The 20,189-nt window shown below is 38.2% G+C and overlaps 2 protein-coding genes across 2 annotated transcripts in view; both read left to right on the top strand.

The window, feature by feature from the left end:
- The window catches only part of LOC107814475 (mitogen-activated protein kinase 9-like), an 81,195-nt gene extending 62,893 nt beyond the window's left edge, over positions 1–18,302 (top strand). The window contains exons 11-13 of the mRNA XM_075247020.1: positions 12,729–12,830; positions 17,386–17,629; positions 17,983–18,302. Coding sequence (XP_075103121.1) covers positions 12,729–12,830; positions 17,386–17,629; positions 17,983–18,054 — 418 coding nt within the window. The 3' untranslated portion in view covers positions 18,055–18,302. The remainder of the gene's footprint in view (positions 1–12,728; positions 12,831–17,385; positions 17,630–17,982) is intronic.
- On the top strand, positions 8,576–12,710 carry LOC107774619 (mitogen-activated protein kinase 15-like). The gene is given in 6 exon segments (XM_075248172.1): positions 8,576–8,641; positions 9,597–10,005; positions 10,099–10,226; positions 10,424–10,483; positions 10,979–11,033; positions 11,036–12,710. Coding segments are annotated over 6 exon segments (1,038 nt in total). The 5' UTR covers positions 8,576–8,638; the 3' UTR covers positions 11,419–12,710.
- Positions 18,303–20,189: the final 1,887 nt, after the last annotated feature.

The raw sequence follows: 20,189 nt of genomic DNA on the forward strand, positions 1-20,189 counted from the left end.
AAGAGACCCATGGAGCAAATCCCCAAAAAGGCTGCATGCAAGAAGGGTAAAGTGGAATGCTTGGAATTTGGTCCTGAGGACAAGCTAATCTTCTACGGCCCTAGTGAAAAGGAAAGGTTTGAATCATACAAGTCAAAATCCATGGCTTATGGACGCTCTGTAAGTCTCTCTTTTATGAAAAGTCTTCATTGTGATGTGACTGCAATTATCGATTTTCAGGACCTTTCCCCTCTCTTTGACACTATTGGGAACTCTGTGTATGAAGAACCTGTTAGAATATTTTATGCAAATTTTTTTGTAAATGATAAAGATGATTTGGAATCTATGGTCTTAGGGACTAGAATCGTTTTGGACTCGTACCAATTTGAAAAGATCTTTTCCGCCAAGTTTAGTGGGTATGATGTGTTTGTCCAAAATTCTTGGCCCAAAGATTTTGAAGTGTCTTCTGATGAAGCAAAACATTTTATGTCCAATAACCCCCTAACATTGGCCCTAAAAATATTAAGTTTGAACACCGTGTCTTGGCCCACATGATTGCCACTACTCTCCTACCCAGATCTGGGTCCCTTAGCTCTTTGTCCATTAGAGATATCTTTGTCATCTATTGTCTGGTTAATAATAAACGTCTTGATTGGTTTGTGTGGATTCATCATTATATGCTTGAGAGTATCAGGGACATATCCTCATCTGCTGCATGTCTTCCCTATGGTCTTCTCATCTGTCATATTCTAGAAGTTATGAAAGTAGACTTGGCACCCTTTACACCCAAGTACATCACCAGTACTTATGATATTACAACTTTTTCAATGATGGGGTACACTATAGGTGATGATGGATGGGTTAGGCGAGCCAAGGTTGAAAGTGCTCCAATGCCAGTTGAAGTCCAAAATGATCAACCAGCTTCTCAGTCGACTGCCTCTCAGAATCTTTAACAAATTCAACATTACCTTGATGGAGTCAAGCTACTTCTTGTTGAGATGAAAGAACAGGTAGATAAAATTAGGGAGGTCACCAAGGAGACAGGTACATATGTGGCCAAGCTCAGGATGGACATAGGAGCCACACAGAGACAAGGAACCAGGGCTTTCAATTCTATGAGTGAAAAGATGGACAAACTCGTCAAGGACGTTGAAAATTCCTATGATTCCTTCTGCACCAAAGTGATCAACACCCTCAAATACTTCCTGAGAAGAAGTTAATGCATCTTACCATGATGTTATGCCAAACAATTTCTTTTGCTTATGCTTATTTTGGGTCTGTACTAACTAAGCCTCTACTGAAGGCACTACTTCTGCCGCTCTAACAACCTTATTAGTATGTACATTTTATCCTATATTATTCTGTGTGCTTTTCTTTCCTTTTTGATTGATGTCAAAGGGGGAGAAAAGATGTGAGTAAACACCAGCAGGAGGACCTACAATTACAGTTATTCAGGAGAAGATGGAAACAACATAATCTCAGGGGGAGCAACACAACTCAGGGGGAGCAGCATCTTCAAATGGAAGTATCTTAAATTACTGTTTACTCCTTCTTGATTGTCATCATCAAAAAAAGGGAGATTGATAGGTTTAAGTTTAAGTTTCAATGATGATATTATTATTTTATGTTATATTTGCAGGACTAATAAAAAGGAAAGAATGGAGATGCTCAGCAAGAAGCGATTGCTACAGGATTCGAAATAGCAAATAATGGTCAATCAGGACTCAGATTGCCATTCATGGATACTCTAATCAAGAAGCTCGCCAACAATTATTATGTGTCCTGAATTAAGCTCATTCCAGGCAGTTCAAAGGCATCAACGCTGATCCAAGCTATCAAAAAAAGGGGAAGCTGCAATTCACATCAAACAAAAAAAAAGAAAGGATAGAAGACATGGGAGACAAGTTGAGCGGGAAACACATTATAGTGGGAGACACTTGGAAGTGGTGCTTCTTCTCATCAAGAACTCTTTGGATTAATTAAAATCCACTAAATAAAGACCGTCTGACATACGCCCATCTTCAAGGAAAATATGAATCATCTCGGTATGGAACAGTGCACTCCATAGTTTAAATAACTCACAACCTATCTCTCTCTGTATGGAATAGAGCACTCCAAGAGAACTCCATGAAGAAATCAGAGACACTCCGCTCGAATACAACACTCGACTCTTTGAAAGAATCAGAGATACCTTGCTGGATTAAAATACATACACATAACAATGCTTGCATATAAGTGACTGGAAAACTCAAGCAGCAAGTGCGCAACTACACACATTGTATTCTAAGTCTGTCTACTTCTTAGTTCAAACACTGGAATCTTTAGTTATGAGTGTCTCAAAAGATAGAAAGATCTAGAATACAAAAGAGAGTTGTGTCAATTACTCAGAACTCAAAGTGTGATACTGTTCGTTGGTGGTGAACGTGTTAAAACCATCTGTGTTGTAATATTTTCAAAGATCTTAAGGGAACCCTTGTGACCCAAGGGAAACTGGATGTAAGTACCACAACGGTACCGAACCAGTATAAACTGCTGTGTGTTATTTACTTTTCTTCACTGCTTACTTTCATTCTGCATTGTGATTAGTCAACTAATACTTGTGTTAGCCGACTAATTTGAAATAGTCAACAATGCACCCCCCCTGTACGTTTATGGAATCTAGGGTTGGGATCTGAAAAAATGCGATCAATTACGAAAATTCTGAGCAAAACATCGGGACCGGATAAGACTATCAGAGAAATCGACACGCCAATAAATCGGTCGGTATTACGGGAGAAGAATGTAAACGTAATGCCGAAAATTCCACAACAGATGGCAAGGACTATACCTAGGTCGGAGGGGAAAAACCTGCAAACTATTGTTCTAGGGTTGGAGAATTCAACTGCTCCAAACACTGGAACACGTCGGGGCAGTGCAAATGCTATAATTCAAGGAAGTGAAGTGATTGAAGCAAAAACTAACTAATATGAGCCTACTATGGTGGAATAACAGATGGAGAAGGCAAACAATGGGAAGGAGAATAAGAACTGGGCAAACCTGTTTGAAGGGAATAAAATGGTTGCTAAAGGTATGAATCTCACTTTTATTGCTCCTCAAATTCGCAATGGTGTCAAAATTGTGCAATTGGAAAAGGAAGAGGTGGATAGAGAGACAGAGAAATGGCGTAATGCTGTGATATTGTATGTAATTGGGGAAACACCTACAATTGGGGCCGTTGAACAATTCATTGCATCACATTGGAGCTTCACAGTCAAACCTAAAGTTTACTTGCACAATGAAGGCTACTTCATTGTCAAATTCACATGCAAGGAAGACCGGAATGAGGTCCTGTTCTTAGGGCCATACACAATCAATAACAAACCTATAATACCCAAAGCTTGGACTCCGAATTTCCATTTTGATGAGGAGGTATTGAAAATCATACCCTTATGGATTAAACTTTCAAATTTACTGTAACACCCCGGAAAAATTCTAAGTGTTTTAAGACCATTAAGAAGATTGACGGGTGTTAATTATATCAATTCGGGTATGAACAAGATTGATAATTTGACTGATATCAGTTGATCATGATAATATATGTATTAGCTGCATTAAGAATATTTTATGGTCTAAGAAGAGCCCTAGGGCTAAGTCAAGTTGAAAATTATATGATGGGAAAAAGTTTCTAGTGAGTTCGCACAAGATCTAACTTTAAACGAGCATATCTCTTGGGATATGAAGAGTTATATGGTGTATAACATATCAAATCAAATCCCTTTGAGTCTAGTGTCCAACGCATCACACCGTTCTTCATTTGGATAAGTATACAGAACGTTATGGCCATTTTACCGGACCTGCCTCAGGTGCGCGGCTGGATGTGTGGCCACTTGCCCAGGTACGCAGACGCACACGTAAGAGCCCATTAAATAATCCCAAGGACGGGTAGAGAGAGGGGATAAGTCATTTCTTTATTACTGGGGCTTTCTCTGCGTCACCCATCCGGCCAAGGCTTCCAATGCTCACCTAAGGTGAGTTTTTAAGTGTGTTTTTATGATGATTTCACTTCTCAATCACTAGTTACAATAAGGTTTTGATTGGATTCCATAGGATTTCTTAAAAATCTCAAGAACACCCCAAAAGTTATCTTTCAAGATTTGGTCTATAATATGTATGACTACTACCTCTAACCAATTCATGGTGATTATTTATGTACGAAATATGTGTTAGGACTTATGGGATGGTGATTGGAAGCAATAAGTTCCCAACCTAGGTGTGTTGGTATTGTAGAGATTGTAAAATGAATTAGTTGATAAGATTTGTGGGTTGAGAGTGAATTGTTGGGCATGCATGTGCTAAGGGGAGTTGTGGATAACCTACAGATGATTGTGAGATCAATCATTTTTGTGGAAGGTGATCTTTAGGTGAAGAAATTCCATTGAAGGGGATTGTAGAAAAATATGCACATTAGATGTTTGATAAAATGTCTAAATGACCTAAAGTATAGAAATCTTGCTAATGTTGGCGCAATTGCGTTGCATTGTTGTAGAATGAAATTTGTTTAGTGTGGTGGACCATCGTAGTATTATGAAGGGGCGAATTTCAGATTTGAGCTGTCCGGGGGTGGCTTCACTCACGAAGATCATTTAAAGTATCGGTTTAGTTTTGTTGAGGTAAGCATCTTGCCTAACCTTGAGTGGAGGAATTACCCCTTAAGCATTGAGTTGTATGTGCCATTTGTGTAATGTGAAAACCGTGTACGCGAGGTGACGAGTACGTACATGGTTTATATGTGCAATTATTATTGGTTAAAATTTGTAGACGCCCTTATGTATTAAATTGGATAATTGTTGAAACTTAGTAAATTCTTGAATTGTCATGCCCCATTCCTTGATTGTCAAATTTGTATTTATATGATAATTTGGTATTATTGTCACTTGCATTTTTATGTGAGTTCCGTGTGTGGTTGATTTGATAATTTTCTTGGAATTAAATTCATTATGGAATTCTTATCTGCAAATAATTATTAAATAAGCTTAAAAAGAGACGTTAATATATTTATCAAAATTTTGGATTAAAGAAGGTGTTGTCCTATGCTGAGTTACTTTTGCATCTTTGTTGTTATTTTGAGGTTTTATATACGTTGTGCGGATCCTTGGGCTATTTGTTGAGAAATTTATTGATTTTGCTATATCTTTGGAATTGGTTATGGTCATTGGGAAAATTGTGATATGAATTGTTGTATTGTGTTGTCGCTTAAACACTCCCCTTGATGTTATTTATGCTTCCTACCTTATTTGTTAATGATATACATGTGCTTGGTAAGGAAAAGTGTAAAGCACGAAGGGTGATGCTGTGCCGTTTGGTTTATATTATCATGTGAGGGAGAGTGTAAAGCACGAAGGGTGATGCCGTTCCATTTGATTTATATTATCATGTGAGGGAGAGGGTAAAGCACGAAGGGTGATGTCGTGTCATTGAGAGTGTAAAGCACAAAGGGTGATGACGTACCATTGAGAGTGTAAAGCACGAAGGGTGATGTCGTTCCATGGAGAGTGTAAAGCAAGAAGGGTGATGTCGTGCCATTGAGAGTGTAAAAGCACGAAGGGTAATGCCGTGCCATTTCATTTATATTATCAGGCGAGGATGAGAGTAAAAGCACAAAGGGTGATGCCGTGCCATTATTTTTATATTATTATATGTTCATGGCACGAAGGGTGTTTCCGTGCTGGCGAGGATAAGAGACATACATTATATTGTGATATATTTTCGTTGTGTATTTATTTAGGCCTTTATCTTGAGATGTTATTGTGCACCTAGGTTTTCTATGTGACTTGTAGTCGTTGTTGCTTACTGTGTGCCTCCCACTTTATTTCTTTTATTGTTATTGACTTTTCTCTCACCTAGTTGGTATTGTTATATGTGTGCACAGTGAGAAAGAGATAAATGCACGAAGGGTGTTACCGTGCCAATTGATTTGATCTACATATATACATTGGGTGAGAATGAGACAAGTGCAAGAAGGTATTGTCGTGCCATTTGATGTGATATATTGAATAAATTTCTCAATATATCTTGAAGATTATTATTTGAAAAGCATATAGGCGAAAGATTTATATTTGAAGGACTTGATTAATTGGTTGTACTTGTATTCGTTATTTGTTGAGCAATATTAATGGTGTTCTTGTTGGCCTGCTGTGTATATCACTGGTTGATTAGTGTTGCCATCATTGTTATTTGTTTCCATTTATTTTTGTATACTATATTGCACAGGTTATTAGACTAGTGAGTGTCTTGAATGTACCCCGTCACTACTCCACTGAGATTAGTTTTGATACTTATTGAATACCGACTGTGGTGTACTCATACTACACTTCTACACATTTTTATGTAGAGCCAGGTATTGGAGATATTGAACTCGGGCAAAGTTAGAGTGTGATCGTAAGGATTCAAGGTAGAGCTCAGTCCCTTGGAGTCTTTCCATTGTATGGTACTGTTAATTATTAATCATACAGTATTGAGTATTATATCCTTGAGATAATTTCATATATCTAGTTAGAGTTAGTGACTCAATATTACCAGTCTTAGGAGGTCGTTTATGAATATTTTCGCTGCTGGTTTTGACACCTGTATTGAATTTAATTTTTTTTTTGGCTTGAATTGTAATTATAATTGGCTTACTTAGTCTTAGGGACAAAGTGCCATCACGACGCTTGTGGTGGGATTTTGGGTCGTGACAAGTTGGTATCAGAGCTCTAGAATCATAGGTTCTACGAGTCACGAATGAGTTTAGTAGAGTTTTGCAGATTGGTACAGAGACGTTTGTACTTATCTTTGAGAGGCTATAGAACTGTTATGAAATTTTCATTTCTTTCATTCATGTCGTGTGGAATTTGTTGATTTTGGAATTTGAGCCCTTGTATCTCTATTCTCTCACAATTGGTGAGGACACGTGCTACCGGGTCAACTGAGCAAACACCCGTGCATACTGCTAGAGCCGCAAGAGGCTGGGGCCGAGGTAGAAGCCGAGGAAGGGCATGTGTCGCAGCTAGAGCACCTGTCAAAGTAACAATTGAGGGGCCGCCAGTAGCTCCGGTTGGGGGACATGTACCGGAAGCACCTGTTGTTACCCCCGGACTTCAGAGACTTTAGCACATTTTTTGAACATGTTTGGTACATTAACTCAGGCATGATTGATCTCTGTTGCACCAAATATTTCACAGATTGGGGGAGGAGCTCAGACTCCTACCGCCCGTACTCCAGAGCAGCATGTCTATATTGGTCAGGTTCTGGGTGGTGTCGGTATAACCTGTTTTTCCGGTTCAGCCTGAGTTCAGGCAAGGGACATTAGAAGAAAAATAGAAGATACTAGAGAGATTTAAGAGGTATAGTCCACCCACTTTTAGTGGCACATCTACTGAGGATGCTCAAGGATTTCTAGAAAAGTGTCATCGTATTCTCCGCACCATGGGTATTGTGGAAGTGAGTGGAGTTGGCTTTACTATATTTCAATTGTCAGGAGTAGCATATTGATGGTGAAAGACTTATGAAGAGGGTAGACCAGCCGATGCAACACCACCAATTTGGTCATAATTTTCGAAGATGTTTTTGAAAGAGTTTATTCCCCAGACTCTCCGGGATACGTGACACACAGAGTTTGAACGGTTGAGCCAGGGCACCCGGGTGTCAGAATATGCTATCAGATTCAGTGAGATAGCCCACCATGTACCTATCTTGATTCCTACGGTTAGAGAGCAAGTCCGCGGATTCATTGAAGGGCTCGATTATGATTTAAAAATGTGTATGGATCGAGAATTGCACACTCATATTCCATTTCATCAAGTAGTAGAGATTTCCAAGTTATTAGAACGTGTTTGAAGTGAGAAAAAAGATTCTAAGGAGGTCAAAAGGTCTCATAACTCTGAAGGATTTAGTGGATTCTACTCTGCAGCTATGACTTATCATGGCGGAGGCTCGGGCGGGCGGGCGGCCAGCCCAGTCCGCAATTCCGAATACTCATAGTGCTTAAGTTAATACTTTTAGTGCACCACCAGCACGAGGCTCTTACAGTGGTTATTCCAGTTATCCGGTAGAGAATCAGTATTAGCAGTCGCGCCCGCAGATGGGTTGTTATGAGTGTGGTGATCTAAGAGGAGGAGCCCTTTATTATATAAGAGTTGTTTTCCCTTTGCCTTCACTGACCCTTTTGAGAGGTAGTAGTTTCATTCACCATCCTTTTCTTACTCTTACTACACTATTAGATTATTGCAGTTGAATCAATCAATGTTTGCTTTCTTGGATTATTGATCTAGTTTCTTCCAGTAATTTTGTTATAGAGAGTACTTGTTCTTTTCTTGAATTCATTTGAGTGAAATGTAAAACTTTCTATGGTTTAATCCAAAAAATAGGATGTGATTTTATGTTGTGTTGATTGTGTGAGTTCACATGATCTAAATATGGCCAGGGATTAGCTGGTTAAGATTCAAATTTGGATCTTGGTATTTGGTTGTTAAAAAAGTTACAAAGTTAGATGATAGAGATTTCTGTTCCTTTTGCAATGCTGTGGATTTTGAGGCTGTCTGAACTAAGTCGTCTTTTGTTTCTAACTTTTTGATACATTGTAGGTTTTGGATTGTGATTTAAACAGCCTGCATCTTAGATAGAAGTCTAAATTCTAAAAAAGATGGTAACTTTTCTTTTTTCTTTTCATTTTTTTTGGTTGAGATATTTGAGCTTTTGAATTGGAAGCTTGCTTTTCAATCTGGCTATTCATATTATCTTTCTTCTGAGCCCTGTTGGCTATTTCCTTATTTATTTGCTGTACTTGGCAAGAATATGTGCCATTAACCTTACTGCTAACCATCATTTTAGCAAAGGCAATGTGAAACCAGTATCTGACGTTCAAAATTTTCAGGTTCTGTTTAATAGTGATATAATATGTGAAAGTTTTAGAGATTATTTCTATGCATTCACGTTTGTAGACTGGCTGATTACTAATGAGTGAACTTCTTAAGGAAATGCTTCAGAAATGAAAAGTGGCACAAAAAATTGAAGTTCACAGTATTCCAACCCCAAATTTGAAATAATTCAGTCACTCTGATCATCAAGTTTATTCACATGTGATGCGTTTTCTCTTATAGTTGGTCACCTGCACTCTAGTTGTGTCAGTTTCAACTGCTGCTTTATGATTGCTCCTTTTTGTTTCTTAATAGTATTTTCTCATCTCTGTCTAACTATGAATGGTTGTATAAATTTCCATCATTAAGCTCCTGTCCTTTAATCCCATGACTACCTTATAACTCTGAAGCAAAAGCTGATTTACTTGAGTCAATATTATCTAGAGTGGTTCTTCAGGTTTGCATCTGATTCGGTATCGTAGATGATTGTCAAATCCTCTTCCTATCCTTTTTATGACACTTAAAGAGGATTATTCCCCAATTTCTTGAAAATCTTCCACAAAATCAGTATTATTGGAAGATAATGTTTAGTGGAGATTCTTGATACTTTTCAAATTTTGTGGTAATGATAGGGAGAGAAAAGATTTTAACTCTTTATTTATGTATTACATTGTACGCGTCTTCTTAGATTTTGCCCGTACGTTTAAAAAAAACCAATTCTGATAGTGTCTTTTAATTTCGCAGGCAATGCCTTTCAGGGAATTCTTCACTGAATATGGTGAAGCACATCAATATGAAATCCAAGAGGTTGTTGGCAAGGGGAGCTACAGTGTTGTTGCAACAACAGTTGATACTCATACAGGAAAGAAGGTAGCGATAAAGAAGATTGATAATGTTCTTGAGCATGTCTCTAAAGCCACCCGCATCCTTAGAGAAATAAAGCTCCTCTGGTTGCTTCGGCATCCAGATATTGTAGAAATAAAGCATATTCTATTACCTGCATGTCCGAGAGAATTCAAGGATATATATGTTGTTTTCGAGTTGATGGAGTGTGACCTTCAGCAAGTAATTAAGGCCAATGGCAGTCTCACTCCTGAACATTATCAATTCTTTTTGTATCATCTTCTTCGAGGTCTAAAGTTTATGCACACAGGTGGTGGTTCCTCATTGAACACATTCTAGTATTTTAGTTAGATTTCTCTTTTACATCTTTTATGACCTTTTTCCTCGTTTATTGATTCAACAACAAACATGTTTCATCGAGATTTAAAGCCAAAGAATATTCTAGCAAATGCAGATTGCAAGCTGAAAATTTGTGATTTTGGGCTTGCTCGGGCATCATTTGGAGATACCCCATCAGCTATTTTCTGGACGGTATGAAGCATTTCTCTACTTTATGCTGCCATTAAATTGTCAAGTTATTACACCTTTGATGACAAGACCCTGATTCTTTTATGCTTTCAAGAACCTCATACTTCTCTTTTATCTTCACAAAATTTTCGTAGTCTATATCTCAACATGATTTTTTCTTTTATTCCAAAGAAAACTCTCAACTCCTTTGCTCTTTACAGGACTATGTGGCAACTCGTTGGTACCGCGCTGCAGAAATTTGTGGTTCATTTTACTCAAAAGTAAGTATGACATTTATAGGTAACTCAAATGCTTATATAGTTTGTTTCTTATCCAGTACACTTCTCAAATGACTTTTTCATGTTAATAGTAGATATCTGTCTTCATGTGGTGAAACATTTGTACTTAGCATGCGGAATTTGCCCTACCAATATTCTATTATGTGATTCAGCGATGGCACTTTAATTTCTTCATGTTTTCTTATTCACTCTTATCTTGTTATAAGGAGGGGAAAAGAGCTGAACATGAGCCCTTTTGGGGCCATGGTTGACATTTTTCACAAATTTTACGAACCAAAGCTCTTATTTTTATTGTTCTCTTTCCTTATCTGAATTCTGCTCTTTGCAATCTTCATGCCTTAAGTTTCTGTGCTGCAATATTAAATTTTACTTTGCTGGGAAAGAACTTGTGTAAATCATTGCACACTTATATTTTCTTTATTATACTGTGATCGCTCATAATTTGGTATCAATTCTAATACAAACTACTCATTGCAGTACACCCCAGCAGTTGATATCTGGAGTATAGGATGTATATTTGCATAAATGCTTACAAAAAACCATTGTTTCCTGGGAAGAATATGGTCCACCAATTGGATCTGATTACCGATTTACTTGGTTCACCATCCACTGAAGCCATTTCAAGGGTTTGTCCTTCCCTTTCCTCAGTCGAAGTTAATAAACGAGTGATGTATAATGAATACCAAATGAATCTGATCCGTTTTCTCCGATATATGCAGATTAAAAATGACAAAGCAAGGAGATATTTAAGTAGCATGAAGAATAAAGCCCCTATTCCTCTCTCTAAAAAATTTCCAGATATAGACCCACTGGCTCTAAGATTACTTGAGCGTTTGATTGCATTTGACCCCAAAGATCACCCTTCTGCTGAAGAGGTAGGACTTAGTAGGTTGTTAGACACTCATTGGAGCCTATGATGCAAGTTTTTATCTCTCTCATGTTGTCCTGTGTTAATCCCCTCAAGGCATTGGCACATCCATATTTCCGTGGTTTAGCAAACAAGGAGCACGAACCATCTACTCGGCTTATTTCAAAATTCGGCAAAATTTTAATTCGACTTTGAAAGAAGAAAACTGGCAAAAGAGGATATTAGAGAGCTCATCTACAGGGAGGTATGAGTTGTAAACCAATCTGATCTTTCATTTTACCTTCTTTTGTGCCTCCTCCTCCATCGTACTACAACATTGATTTTGCCCTTCACAAATTTTGGAGTACCACCCTCAGATGCTGCAGGAGTATCTTCATGGCTAGAGGCGGATCCAGGATTTGAAGTTTATGGGTTCCTGTCGCTATATCTGATTAATATACCATATTAACTGGGTTCACAATTAGATATTTAGTAAATATTTTAATAAAAATACAGGGTCTATGCTTACAGAAGTGATCCTTTTCCCTATAGAACCAGTGGATTGCTTGTGGTTGCCACTATGGCCAGGGCTCATGCATGAAGCAGTGTTCTCTCCATCTGGGTCAAAATGAGCTTCGAGAATAATTCCAAATTCTATCCCTCATATTGACACATAAGCATCTTCTATCGGGAGTTCGCAGATTCAGTTACCATGCTTGCTATGATCATTATCAAATAGATTCTGCATTAAGTTGTATAACTATGTCCTAACTTTTCATTCTGATAATGATGTCATTGAAGTAGTTATGCATTTTACTTGTTAGTCTGGAATATATAAGTTACACAATGCGCAAGACTATTTGACTTTAATAACTATCCTATAATCTTACAAGTAATCAATTTGACTCAATCATCACATTCCTGATATGAGAGGATATATTATTTGGTTTTCTTTTCCTTTTTTTTCCCGGAAGAGCTTCACCATTGAACCTGTTTAGGTTGACCAGAGAATTGCTAGTTTAGATGAATTTTAGGGACGGCTAAGCAATTTTGTTATGTCTGGATCAATATCATGATCTAACTTTTTCAACCCATAACAAGAAACAAGGTATGCTAATTATATCTTGAGTTTTCTATTATACTGCTCTTTACTTGGTCTGACTTGATAATGCTTAAATAAGTCTATGGAAGCTTAAGTGACACAATATACTTACCTTCAGAAATGATGGTAGCTTTTGTTTTGCTTTCGCCATTTTACTGAAGGGAGGCTCTCTAATAATTCTCATGATCTTTACTTCTGAAGTCTTCCTTGTTTGTGCTGCATGTTTAGCTATATTGTTTATGCAATGCTAACATGAAGTTCGATGTTTATATATATAGTGGGGTCGACTGCTTTAAGGAACAATTTGACTTACTTGAGGGGCATTATGGCAAAGATGGAAAAAATGTTCTCCATCCAAGGCGATATGCCTCCTTGCCTAGGTTAGTTGACCCTGATATTAAGGATTTCATACTTCAAAGCTTATTAATAGTTCTGATAAAAAACAATTCAAGCTTTCTGAAAGACATCCGCCGCACTATCCATCCAGCGCACGTTAGAGTGCATGTGCTAACGTACGCCAACTGCCATGGGGAGGGGACGGCCGAAGAGAATTGCAACCACGAGCCAAATAACTGATTACACAACGTGCAATCCAATTCTGAGGAATGAGAGCAATATGGTTAGAGATCAAGCGGAAGCTCCAATGGAACAGTGTCTGCCATTGTCAACCACAAACGAAGGTATGAAAATTCCACCGGATAAGGGCAATCATAGTGGTAAAGTAGTTGTTGATGGTCCGATGATACATGCAAGCCCTAATGTAAGCAAAAATGTGACAATTGGTAAGGGTGTTGTACCAATTATTGGTGAACTGGGGGAAAAAGGGACTACAGCAAAGATAACTCAACCTCAAATGAATTTGCCTCCTGTAGAGGCTGATAAAGGGCAAAAACAGTGGGCAAATCTATTCGTAGGATCGAATTTTACAACAAAAGGTGTGGATCTGAGTTTTATTGCACCAACTATCAAAAATAATGAGGTGATTATGAAACTCTGCAAGGAAGAAATTGAGAAGGAGACTCAGAAGTGGAAGCAAGCATTAATTCTATATGTTGTTAGAGGAAGTCCAATAATAGGTGCCATGGAAAGGTACATTGCTTCAGTATGGAACTTTGTAGCAAAGCCTAAGGTGTATTTTCACAATGATGGATATTTTGTGGTTCGTTTCAATTCTATTGTAGATAGGGATGAAGTGTTGTATTCAACACCTCACATGTTGAATAACAAGCCTATCATTGTCAAAATGTGGTCTGCTGATTTTGATTTCAATAAAGAGGTGCTTCAAACTATACCAGTGTGGGTCAAATATCCTAATTTGCCTTTGAATTGCTGGGAAAATAGGTCACTATATTAGATAAGAAGTGGTTTGGAAATCCCTCTATATGCTGATGCTTGTACTACTCAAGTTGATAGGATCTCCTATGCAAAAGTACTGGTGGAAATGGATGTTACTAAAGAGTTGCCTAGGTCCATCAAGGCGACTGATCCAAATGGGAGGGAGTTTATTCAGAAAATAGCATATGATTGGGTCCTTGAGTTCTGTACTAAATGTATACAAGTTGGCCACAAATGCAGAGTAGATGAGCAGCTAGGACCAAAACTGAAGGCTAAGAATGCAAAGCAGAAACAGAATGGCAACCTAAACTTGTACCCAAAGTGTAGGAAACTGTTGTTAAGGAGCAATCGAAGTTGATATAGCCTAATATTGAAGGAAATGCTAACACTAGTACATTGGTTGCTAGTGTTGGTATAGGAGCACTGAAAGGAAATGAAGAACAAGTGTGGCAGACTGTTATAGGAAAGTCAACAGCTAGAAGTAGAGAGAGGCAACCAGTTGATGTAGTCAATGTGCTTAATGGTTTTAATCTTCTCACAGAGTCTAAACTGCAGCTAGTAATGCCAAGACAAATGGAGGAAGGAACAAGTAGACGGCAAGGTAATAATGGGCAGGAAGGGACTATGCAACCCCTTTTCATACCTGTATGAAGCTAGTAACTTGGAACATAAGGGGCTTAAATAAAGCCCCTAGACAAAATGAGGTGAAGTAGTTCATTCGAAGTAATAAAGTACATATGATTGCATTATTAGAGCATAAAATAAAAGAACAGAAGGCTATGTAAATTATAAGGAAAATTACACCTTGATGGGCATGCTTAGACAACTATGAATATAGTAGTATAGGAAGAATATGTTGCTATGGGATTCAAGTGAAATAGACTGCATAGAGTTGTGTAGAACTTCTCAAATTATACACACTTCCGCTTATGTTAGGAGATTGGATATGAGGTTCACTTTTACATCTGTATATGGATTACATAGTTTGGAAGATAGAAGAAGTCTGTTGGGTGAACTGACAAGATTACACTCTATACAATAAGGGACATGGTTGATAATGGGGGATTATAATGCCATTAGATCAGGGGAAGATAAACCAATTGGTAATCCTGTGCAAGAACTGGAGGTTAGAGACTTCAATGAGTTTATTGAAAGCACAGGATTGACAGAAATGAAAACTAGTGGAAGGAGCTTTACATGGACAAATGGACACACTTATAGAAAGATTGATAGAGCTTTGATTAATGCTGAATAGATGCTGGCCATGCCGTACTTAGAGGTATAGATTATGGATCCACGTTGTTCTGACCTTTCCCCACTGAGTATAACACTGGAGGAGGATAAATATTGTAGTCCTAAACCATTCAAATTTCTAAATAATCTAGCTGAACATGATGAGTTTATAAAGATAGTAAGTGAAGCATGGGAGAGGCCACAGGAACAAAACAATATGAGGAATGTCTGGCAGAAACTAAAAAGAGTGAAGCAGGCTATGAAGGTGTTAAACAATAATGAGTATAATGTTGTTGGTGATCGGATCAAGGTACGTAGGCAAAGACTAATTGCTTTGCAAGAACAAATGAAGGATCCTGGTCAATCTGAGGTCCTAGTAGCTGATGAAAAAGAAATGAAAGTACAGTTGGAGAAATGGTTAGGGGTAGAGGAAAGTATTATGAGGCAGAAGTCAAGAGTAAAATGGTTAAAGCTAGGTGATGCCAATACAACATATTTCTTTGCAAATATGAAAAACATATGCAGTCAAAACAAGATCAGAAGATTAATAAAGTGTAATGGGGATACAGTGCAAACAAGGCAGGGAATTGAGGAGGAAGTGACAGGGTTCTACCAACAACTATTAGGTTACTCAGCAAATGAGTTGCCTGCTATTAATCCAGTTGTCATGAGAGATGGTCCTATGGTGAATAGAGTGCAAAACTTGCAACTGATAGCAGAGGTATCAAAGGAAGAGATATATCATGCTCTAAAAGGCATAAGTGACAACAAATCCCCTGGGTGTGATGGTTTCAATGTTTTATTCTTCAAGAAAGCTTGGCCTGTAGTAGGAGACATAATGAACATAGTGCAACTGAGCTTTGCTGATGACTTATTATTTTTCTGTCGAGGTGATGCTATATCTGTTCAGCTACTGTTTCAGTGTTTTAAGAAGTTTTCAAAGGCATCAGGGTTAGTGGCAAATGCTGATAACAGCTCCATATTTTTTGGTGGAGTGCATGATGACAAGCAACAGGAGATTTTACAAGTTCTAGGCTTTGTGGAAGGAACATTACCAGTTAGGTACTTGGGAGTGCCTCTTAGCTATAAGAGATTATCATTGGTGCAATGCGAGCCTCTACTTGAAAAGATGCTAGGGAGAATTCAATCTTGGACATCAAAGTTCCTGTCCTATACAGGAAGAATTCAGCTAATTAAGAGTGTGCTATTCTCGATCCAAGTGTTCTGGTCTCAGGTGTTTTTGCTGCCAAAGAAACTGATTCAACTCATTGAAAGAGTGTGTCGAACATTTCTATGGACTGGGGGTGTGGAAGTATCAAAGAAAGCTTTATTGTCATGGGATAGTTTGTGTAAGCCTAAAGCAGCAGGTGACTTAAATTTGCTTGATATAGAGGCATGGAATAAGGCAGCTATATGCAAACTTCTATGGAATCTATGCAAGAAAAAAAATAAGATGTGGGTGCAATGAATACATGTGTACTACAAGAAACAGAATTCACTGTGGAGCATTGAGCCAAAGCAAGCTTCTTGGATGGTACAGAAGATTCTGAAAGCCAAACAATATTTTGAGGAAGTTGGTTATACAGAGGAGGATGTAGAGGGAATAAGAAGCTTCTCCATTAAGACTATGTATGTGAAGATTCGAGGTAAATTTGCTAGAGTGCCATGGAGGAAACTGGTATACAACAATGCTGGATTGCCAAAATGGATCTTTACAGTATGCCTAGCTGCACATCGAAGTCTGCTGACTAAAGACAGATTGAGGGGATGGGGTTATGTGGAAGATGCAACCTATTCATTATGTAACAATGAGGAGGAAACCATTGATCACTTGTTCTTTAGCTGTCCTTATTCTTCAAGAGTATGGATAGAAATGCTATGATGGCAAGGGATTCATAGGCAAGCAATGACATGGACTAATGAAATTGAGTGGGCATTAAGATACTATAAGCGTAGGAGCACAATAGTTGAGCTGTATAAACTCATTCTGGCAGGTAGTCTGTACTATATATGGCAAGAGAGGAATGACCGAATTTTCAAAGGTGAACAACGATCAGAAGCAGTGCTAAGGAAAGTAATAACACAAGATGTGCATGGTCGAGGAGCTAGTAAACAGCGACTACAACGAAGATTGATGAAACTTAACTACTATCCTAATGTACAGTTAGATGACATTTCTAGTAGTTTAGTAGTTAGAACTGAGGACAGTGAATTGAATGGCTAAAATCTGGGGCTTATGTCCAGATTAAGCTTGATCATAGCTTGTAAATATTACTGGTAAATGAAAGTTTCTTAATTACCAAAAAAAAAAAAATAGTTCTGATAAAGTGTGCTTACTCAAATAGCCTCATTAAATATTTTCTACAGAGAGCGGGTCTATGTTTCAATAGACGAGGAAACTGATCACGATGGTGAATTTGAAAGGCACGTTGAAGCAACTGTTGCTCATAGATGCCTTCCAAGCCCCCCAAAGTCACATGAGGTCAACAAAGCTGACGCTAGCAATGAAAATGTAGAGCTTAGTACAACAAGCAACACTGCACGCTGCTTGTTGAGAAGTGCTAGCATTAGCTTTTCTAAGTGTGTTGGGGAAATTTGGGAGGACAGTGAGGTAAACTCCTTCTCATATATAGCATGTTAATCACGCAGAAACAACAAACTCACAAAAATAGCACTTCTCTAGATATGGAATAAGGAAACTCAGTTTATCATATGGTTTCTATGTATTTGTATATATGAATCATTCTCAAATACAACATGATAAAATGCTCTTCCTCTGCCCTTCTTGTTCCCTTCTTCTCCTTCATTGGGCAGGATGAGCAAATAAAATACATTAATCGACGAATGTATTGTTGGTTTGATATTTGTCACCAAGTCTTAGCCGATAAACTGCAATTAGATGATTGATGGTGAGCATGATAATGGTGCTCCATAATTTACCGTATTACCTGCACTTCCCCTCAGGATACAACTTTCAAACGGTATGATAATGGGATTAGTAGATCGTCCAAGGAGCCAACAACATTGTTTGCTTGACTTCTTATTCTGGATGGATGATATGGTGCTAGATAGATGTCTGGTAAGTGACACTTGCTAGAATGTAACTGTAGGTGTTCTATTATTCAATGTATTAGAAACAATCGACAGTTTGGCTATCAAGATCAGCCCATTTCTTCTGTATGACGTTCAAGGCGTCCTCCCTGTAGCCCTCTGCTAGTTTTATTTGCTTTGATAGCATCTTCAAATGTCTGAGCAACTGTTATTGATGTATATATAGTCCACTCCATTTTATTTTCCAAACAATTGTAGTTATTCTTTGTCATCTCTTTGTCAAGATTTTAATTTTTTTCTTTTTTGAGATTCATTGCTTACTTCTATCTTTCCTTTGTAAATGTTTCAATAATGCTCCTTACTACAGTAGAGAAATTTCTATTACAAATTAAAGAACTTTAAACATCACAGGTAGAGGCGGACCCAGAATCTTTACACGATGAGGGTACAATATTCTGCTCAACCATCACAGGCAGTGCCCCATAAAGGCTTTAAATGTTCAGGGTACCAAGCGTTTTAAATTTACCATTTTTAAGGTATATATATACAAGATTTGTGCCGAAACTTACGGCGTCCGGCGATCCCTCACTATAACACCTAGGTCCGCCTATGAACACTTAAAAACTTGAGTCTCGGTAAAAGAGATAATTGTCAACTTTGCGAACAGTTGTAGTTTTGCATACTCACGGATTTGCCTTTGTATATATGTTTTCTTCCTTTGACATTTGAGATAAGGATAGTCTACGACCATATAAAGAAATAACAACTCATTTAGTCAACTAATATGAGATATTCTAACATTTGTGAAAGCTTTGAACACGTCTTGCATTGTATATATTGTGTTAGGTACACGTATAAGTTAATATTTAATGAGGTGTCTTAGGTCTATTGAATTTAAGCTTTTAATTTTGGCCAACATTTTAATGATAACAAACAATATACAATTATTGTTAACATCTTAAAAGATGCCAGCTTAAATAATTATAATAGCTATTGTATACGGTCAAAATAGATTTCGGTTTTTCTACGTTCGATCGAGATTGAGTGGCAATAAACTCCGTAGACGGTATAAACGAGCCTCGAGTCCGAAGGCTGCTCGAGGAGTCGGCTCGAAAATCTTGTCGAGCCCGAGGCATTACTTCGAGGTCGGAAGTGCATCACGTCCACCCCGAAGGTCGAAATCAAGCCAAGACCGAAGGGCCGACCCAATGACGGGTTCGAGCCAGTATTAAGTTCGAGCTAGTATCGAGCTCACAGACAAGAGTCGTTACAACCGTACCAAGAGAGAGAATCTTGGCAGGAATCGAGGAAGAGATAAATAATCATGGGTTCTCCACTGTATGCTTTATTTTATTATTTTCGTTATAAATAATGTAATTACCCTCTATTATAAAAAGGGGGATCCTTGTAAACACGGGAGAAATGGGATAAATTAAAGAACAACAGACCCTTTCTTACAGACAAAGATTTCCCCTTGTGCCTGACTTACTTCGTCCTATCCATTTTTTCTGTTCATCATTCTCATTCTCATAGTCAAAATACTTGTATTGTTATCTTTGTATCAAAGGATATTACGTATCTTTAGAACCATACATAAATTTAGCATTATCCGATTTTTCGGGTAAACAGTTTGGCGCCCACCGTGGGGCTAAGGATAACGGTGATTTTTTGATATAAACCTATCGTACGCACCAGCTTACAACTTCAAATCAGAAATAGCTTTACCTATCGACAACGAAGCCGGCCTTCAAGATGAAACCAACAACTTGACACCCGGGGCCGGAAGGCCCTTCGATAGTGGCACTGAGGCTCGAATCAAAGCACCCGAAATTCGAGCCGAAGTACCATTGGATGTCAATTCACAAATAACTCTATAAGCGCATTAGCGTTCCGAACCGGAAAGAAGCATTCAAGGCGGTACTCGATCCATAGCCCGAGACACCCATAACGTAGGGGAAATCAGGGTCAGCTTCCGTATGATCTTTGAGATGCGACGAGCCCAACAAATAGTGATAGCTCAGTTATAGAGCCAAACTCACATACAGAGCAGGCCAGATTCGAATCCGCTTCAAGAAATCACCCTAGAACGGAGCCCGCCGTAGTAAAATCAAACGAGCAAG

Source organism: Nicotiana tabacum, chromosome 24, assembly GCF_000715075.1.
Source record: "Nicotiana tabacum cultivar K326 chromosome 24, ASM71507v2, whole genome shotgun sequence".
NCBI lineage: Eukaryota > Viridiplantae > Streptophyta > Magnoliopsida > Solanales > Solanaceae > Nicotiana > Nicotiana tabacum.